The 7033-nt window shown below is 41.9% G+C and overlaps 1 protein-coding gene across 2 annotated transcripts; it reads left to right on the forward strand.

The window, feature by feature from the left end:
• The first annotated feature begins 1552 nt into the window (after window positions 1–1552).
• LOC311312390 (casein kinase II subunit alpha-like) lies at window positions 1553–6842 on the forward strand. Of its 2 annotated transcripts, none has more exons than XM_084442326.1 (15): window positions 1553–1598; window positions 2576–2657; window positions 3028–3104; window positions 3375–3503; window positions 3623–3734; window positions 3853–3954; window positions 4056–4106; window positions 4237–4296; window positions 4670–4753; window positions 4857–4967; window positions 5098–5199; window positions 5285–5385; window positions 5511–5659; window positions 5770–5859; window positions 5964–6842. In XM_084442326.1, exons 4-15 carry the CDS (start codon window positions 3403–3405, stop codon window positions 6077–6079), a joined length of 1179 nt encoding a protein of 392 aa, XP_084298452.1. In that variant the 5' UTR covers window positions 1553–1598; window positions 2576–2657; window positions 3028–3104; window positions 3375–3402; the 3' UTR covers window positions 6080–6842. The 2 variants fall into 2 exon arrangements, with proteins under 2 accessions (XP_084298452.1, XP_084298453.1); XM_084442327.1 differs by lacking the exon at window positions 1553–1598 and adding an exon at window positions 2083–2315.
• The last annotated feature ends 191 nt before the right edge of the window (window positions 6843–7033 follow it).

Raw genomic sequence — 7033 nt, forward strand, 5'->3', positions numbered from 1 at the left:
CTTCATTGTAGGCTGATGTTATAATGAAAGTCCACTATGTGCAGAGGGCTAGTATTAGAGGTTTTATAGGCTATCACCACTTGAGCTCTGATAGGCTGGAGACTACAGAAACAAGTAGCTTCACAAATGACTGCCTAAGGTCACACAGCAATTAGATCCGGGTCACAAAACCGATTGACTCTAAAATAAGGAACAGTGGTCTTCAAAACAATCTCAGCTGTCCATGTTGGTTTGCTCGATATCATGCGACACAGAGAAACAGACAGAGGGTTGTTGTCCCAGGTTAGGCAGCAGTGCATCACTATGGGAACATGGGATGACTGTTTCTACAAGGAAGAAGCAGGAGCATTCATTGCTAAAAACCCTGCTTTGTCAGTTTACAATGGGCTAGTGTCAGCTGAATTTGTAGACAGGTGTATATCTGATGTTACCATTCAAGACACATGAACAAGATAGCATTCTCTGTCTCTATTGCATGTTGATTATAGGTGACTGGGTCTTATGGTCGCTGATGCAGACAGAACCACGCCTCTGGCTCTTTCCTTGTTCATTAGACAGCAAAGAGAACACAGAGTGTAATGTTTCCATCATCAATATTGCTCTCATTAGGCAAGGCAAGGTGACTTTATTTATTGCACATTTCATACATGAGGGAAACTCATGTGCTTCACATAAAAACACGTTTAAAGATTTTCTGATACAATAAAACAGGATTAAAAAATAATGCATGAAAATAAATTAAAGAAAATAATAATAAAATCAAAACGAATTTGCCAAGAATACATTGAATTGGTGCAAGTTATGAGGCAAAACATAATTTGCACCAATTCAATGTATTCTTGGCAAATTCGTTTTGATTTTATTATTATTTTCTTTTATTTATTTGTATGCATTATTTTTTAATCCTGTTTTATTTTGTGTTTTTTGTGAATTTTAAAGAGCCTAAAATTGCATGATGCTAAACCACAGGTGTGAATGTGATGTCAGAAATATTTATGCATTGGCAACCCTTTGTCACTTTCTCACTGGGACATGTCACTAGGCTACTACGGATAGTAATGCATGAATGCAATCTGTGGAGAAAATGTCACCCAACCCATGAGTAGTTGCAACAGAAATTATTTTTGTTGTATTCAGCTCATAAAACCTTCCTACTTAACATACCGAGTCTTTGAAAGACCAAGTGGTGGAACACTGTCAAAACATGCATAATTTGTACCAAAAACGGAAAACTGTCCATTTTACTGATACACAAACGTTTATGATTTGCTCTGGTCATATTAAATATGTATAGCCTATGGCAAAAAAGCTGAACTCCAAATCATGTTTATTGTATTATAAGTAAAGCTGAAACCTGCAATAATATTTATTTGTATAAATCTGCAGTTTAAATCATTAGGCCTATCAGTTGTATCAGTCGTTTCAAGCCCCGTATGCTCCTGTAGGTGGTAGCAAAGTGCCCTCTGGTGCTCCGTCTATCTTTTATGTCCATAAGAAGAAGAAGAGGAAGCGCGCCCCCTGCTGGAATTGAACTCCATACGATTGCTAAGCCCCTGATTTCATGCACCGCCATATTGGCATCCTAACAACGTTGAGAGGTAATATAATTAAGACTATTTACGATAAATGTACACGGTCTCGAGACAGCATTGCACTGGTGATATTGAATATAGGAATGATACTTGAAGCATGAAATATATCTTTTCAGCAACATCACCATTCACTCAGAATTTAGCTGGAAAAATGTTTTTCAAGGCGTTGTCAGTCAGTTGCCTCGCAAGCCAGCCATCCAGCCAGCTAGCTGTTAGCAGGCTAGCTAACGTTAACTAGCCTAACCTATTCACTACCGGTGATATCACTTCTCTGAGTATTGGAAGGGATTATTCGAGGCTACCTGCATCTATCATATTGTTTAGCGAGTTAAATGGTATCTTTTCAAACGGTAGCGCTTTGGCTAGCTAGTTCAGTTTACCGGCTTTGATGCGGTGCTACTCGAGCTAGCTAGCTAGCTAGTGCTAATGCTATCAGTTAGCAGAACCAGCTGCCTGCTGTGCTCGCGTACCTGAGCAGGCCATCGCGCGTGCGTGCGTGCTCGCGCTAGCTCCTTATGACTGCTCGCGCTAGCTCCTTATGACTGCTCGCGCTAGCTCCTTATGACCGCTCGCGCTAGCTCCTTATGACCGCTCGCGCTAGCTCCTTATGACCGCTCGCGCTAGCTCCTTATGACTGCTCGCGCTAGCTCCTTATGACTGCTCGCGCTAGCTCCTTATGACTGCTCGCGAGGACCCAGCTAGTAAGGTCCAAGAATAATCGAGGTAGCTGGCTAGCTAACAAGCTAACGCATTCTTCTGGCCTCACTGTCGAATTGGCCTGCATTCCTTAACGTTACCCACGCACAGATAACCTACATACATCCCCTATATATTATGAATAGTTAGTTGATGCTGTTGGAGAAAAAAAATAGAAATGATAGCGAGCTAAATGTCTATGGTCCGCTAGCATAGGCTAAATTAGCCTCACAATTAGCCAATAGCTTGGTTATTACTCGTATAATACGTTGTTATCTTTTCAACAGATATAGTGTGGATTCCAGTGATGCCTCTACTGAGCCCAGTGCCCCCAGATTAGACCGGTTGGATGTCCCCCTCAACATTCAGGTTGGTTTAAATCTTGGCTACACTTGATTTTTCTGCTATGGGAATTATTTCATTCATTGATAAAGATTTAAACACCATCTTGGCTACCTTAAAAACATAGGCTAAGGGTAGAGCCGTCTCTACGAGATTGTTTGAGTCTGTCTCCTTCCCAAAGTGCGGCATGAGAATATCATTCTTATCTCTTCTGACCTCTTTCAACAGTGGGTTGAGAAGGAAACAGAGAGACATGATCAAAGAGACACATTTGAGTTTCAACCCAAGGCCACTGTAGGATGCATTCTAGACAATGATATCCTCGGTTCTATTGCATATTGCATAGTCTTTGCATGCTGCTCTTTTAAGTATTGTTTTTCTTGATCATGTCTTACAGTTTCTCAACCATAAAGGCATCTCATCAGCTCTCGTTTGACCGCCCCTGTCATCAGCAGCTTGGAGGGAACCTCCAAGGTAGGTACGGTGCTTTAGGACCACTGTGCCAGTCAACATGACAAGCAAATAAGTGACAGCTGGCAGTCATTTTGGGATATTGTATACTGAGGGACAATAGAGCATAAGACTTACAAAGTGTTTGATCAAAGGTAGCTGTTTGGAAACATAAAAAAAAACACCAACTAAATGTGAGTAAGCTTTAGCATGTTAGAAAGCCATTAGCAACAGCATGCCACCCAACTCTTATTTGTGATTTGAATGGCTCTTATTTGTGTAATGATCCTGCAGGTGATCCAGAGAAGATCCTGTGTAGAATATGTCAGGCCCTGTTCCAAGCCGCTCTCGAGTTTACCCTGATGTAAACACACAGAGGCCCCGGGAGTACTGGGACTACGAGTCCCATGTCGTTGAATGGGGGTAAGTGAGGCAGTTGATTCCATTCTCCATACTTGTTTTACCTGTAGATTATAGTTGCATATGCGGTTGTTTACCGATTACTTGGGTCATTTTACAAAGCCTACATCTCTGTATTTTAGGAATCAAGATGACTACCAACTGGTGCGAAAGCTGGGCAGAGGCAAATACAGTGAAGTGTTTGAAGCCATAAACATCACAAACAACGAGAAGGTCGTCGTCAAAATACTCAAGGTATTGATGTCGATGATATATTCTTGAGCTCCCATTTTTCATCTTGAGTACTGGACATGTGGTGTGGGCTACCACAGGAAATCGCTGTATTTTGATTTGATTCAACTTTTCTCCACAGCCTGTTAAAAAGAAGAAAATCAAGAGAGAAATCAAGATTCTCGAAAATCTGAGAGGTGGTCCCAATATCATCTCCCTCCTAGACATTGTCAAGGATCCTGTGGTGAGCTGGCTCTCTGATCCATACGTAGCGCAACATAGACAAACTGGAACTGTGAACGACTGAAAGCGAATCCTCTGACGTGCCTTTCTCTCTCTTTTCAGTCCCGCACTCCCGCACTGGTTTTTGAGCATGTAAACAACACAGACTTCAAGGTGGGGATAATGAGTTTTTGTGTGTAGCGCATGATTCAAATAAAACTGCACACTGCCCAAGCCGTGAGCAATTACTTTGATTCTAATGTGTATAATCTAATGTTGTTTTTCTCTTGTTTATTTCTCCCAGCAATTGTATCAAACCCTATCAGATTTTGACATCCGATTCTACATGTATGAAATCCTGAAGGTAAGAGGCTCATTGATGATGCATCGCCTCATAGAGTGGTGAGATGATGCTGCCATTTGGTTCCGAGTCCAACATCACTATGGGAAAAATGAAATTGGATTTCTAAAAATGATGAAAATAAGGTCCGTGTTTAACAGAGACTCCCAGAATAGAGTATGTTTTGTTTCAAAAGTGAAAGCACATCATCAAATTGAAGGTGGGTTTTGTGAATTTTGAAGTCCTTAGTTGGTTCTGAGGTCGATGTTGTTGAGAGATGCTAACCATTATTGAAACTGTTGGGACACTTTTTAATGTCTGTTGCTCATCTTGTTTGCATCATTGTTCCCTCATTAGCGTTTGTTATGATCTGTAACCTACCTCTCAACCCTGCCAGGCCCTGGATTACTGTCACAGTATGGGGATCATGCATAGAGATGTCAAACCACACAATGTAATGATCGACCATGAACACAGAAAGGTGCATATTTCCTTTCACACTAGTTAACACTAAAACCTTGTACTGAAATTAGCTAAGCTTGTAACTTAAAACGCAAGCAACAATGACGTGTCTTCTCTTGTAGCTCCGTCTGATTGATTGGGGCTTGGCTGAGTTCTATCACCCAAATCAGGAGTACAACGTGAGAGTGGCGTCCAGGTACTTCAAAGGACCTGAGCTGCTGGTAGACTACCAGGTGAGACCTCTCATGCTGTCTAGTGATATTGATATTACAAATAGAACCAGTTTGTAGAAGAATGTAAAAAATAGAACCAGTTTGTAGAAGAAGGTGGTCTTGATGAGCGTGCCGGTCTTTGTGGTTGTAGATGTATGACTACAGCTTGGACATGTGGAGCTTGGGTTGCATGTTGGCCAGCATGATCTTCAGAAAGGAACCGTTTTTCCATGGACACGATAACTACGACCAGGTAAGAGTTGAGTAGGCCTATATGTTACTCACTGTTACTTAAATTAGGATATTTTAATGTTACTCACCTTGAATCTAATCCACAGCTTGTGCGAATTGCTAAAGTTCTTGGCACAGAGGACCTGTATGATTACATTGACAAGTACAACATCGAACTGGACCCACGGTTCAATGACATTTTGGGCAGGTAAGATGGTTAGGAAACCATTCTTGATTCGACACAGTGTGAATCCTTTATCTGACCTCTGTTACATATGGCACGATAACTGTTGTTGCCCAGTGAGTTGACAGTTCTCCCCTGTTTTGACTCAGACACTCCCGCAAGAGGTGGGAGAGGTTTGTGCACAGTGAGAACCAGCACCTGGTGAGCACTGAGGCCTTGGATTTCCTGGACAAGCTGCTACGCTATGACCACCAAGCCCGCCTCACAGCCAGAGAGGCCATGGATCACCCATACTTCTGTAAGTCCAGTCTGCACATTACTCTCACTTCTGTCATGCACCAGCTGGAGGCACACCCTGTCTCAGAAAACTGGCTTTCTGAGGTAACGTATGGGCCTGTCTGTTCACAGACCCCATCGTCAAAGATCAGGGAAGGGGTACCACCCCTGGGGGGATGGCTGCCAGCTCCACACCAGTCAGCTCCTCTAGTATGATGGCAGGTAAGTAATCAAACAGAGCAGTTGATACCTAAGCTATTTCTCACCAGCCACCCCGACATTTAGAATGATAACGTGCCTTAATTATGCCTCTCTCCCTCATACAGGCATCACCTCGATGTCCGCCACACAGCCGCTGGCTAACATTGCTGGATCTCCTGTTATCTCTGCCCCCAACACATTGGCTACACAAGTCCCAGCAGCCACTGGGGCGCAGCCCTGAACCGACCTCCACGTGACACCTCCTCACTTGTTTGTGTGCGCCCATGTCCAGCCTAGCTAGCTCTCAGTGAAGGCCAGACCCATGGGTCTTCTTTTTATTATGTTGAGAATAACGAAGAAGAATTGAATTGCTTTTCATGTTCAGTTATATTTTGGGATCTGGACTTGACAAAAATGTATCGTCTGACCTGTCAGGATTATTAGAATCAGTATGGTTGTGTTATTTCACAATGCCAGTGTCTAGAAATTCTAATACAATGTAGACATGAAGAGAATGGATAATAAAATTTATTTTGTATGTCCCAAATATTCAGTCTTGCTTGAACCAGTTTGTTGGGGGATCCTGCTGTTGTATTACACTGTGAACCTTTACACAACTTCACATAATGAGAGAGGATTCTGATGTATCCTACCTAGCAGTGCTTGATGGCTGCACAGACACACACACTACTACTACTGTTATGTGCAGGAGTTGTCGGTGTTTTGAAGTTGTTAAACTATCATTATTGGATTGGACCTTTGTAGATATTCTACAGTTACTGTCAGGTTGCATGCACCCAATGCTGATTATCACAGGGTCAATAGTTTGCCAATTTTGTGTTACTTTCACTTCACTATGTGTATGTGTGTGTTCATGTTTGTTTTTTATGAAGTCTCTTACACATGGTTTTGATTACATAGACAATTTTGTAACTTTTTGTTTTTATGTTGGGAGGAGTCTTATCACTTGCAACAACAAAAAAACAACTTCAGAAATAAATGATTTAAACAGGTAACATCCTTTCAGTAGTGCATGTCTTTTTGTTATCCCTTCCTTGCATGTTTTGTGTTTTTCAAAAGGTCTTTCTAGAGGAACCAAGGCAGATATTCTGTTTTTGCATGTCTATGTTTTATTCATTGTTTAAAATGGCAACAGAAATGGTATTTAAGAAACTGCCTAAGCTCCACTGATGCT

Source organism: Borostomias antarcticus, assembly GCF_949987555.1.
Source record: "Borostomias antarcticus genome assembly, chromosome: 8".
NCBI classification, from domain to species: Eukaryota; Metazoa; Chordata; class Actinopteri; order Stomiiformes; family Stomiidae; genus Borostomias; species Borostomias antarcticus.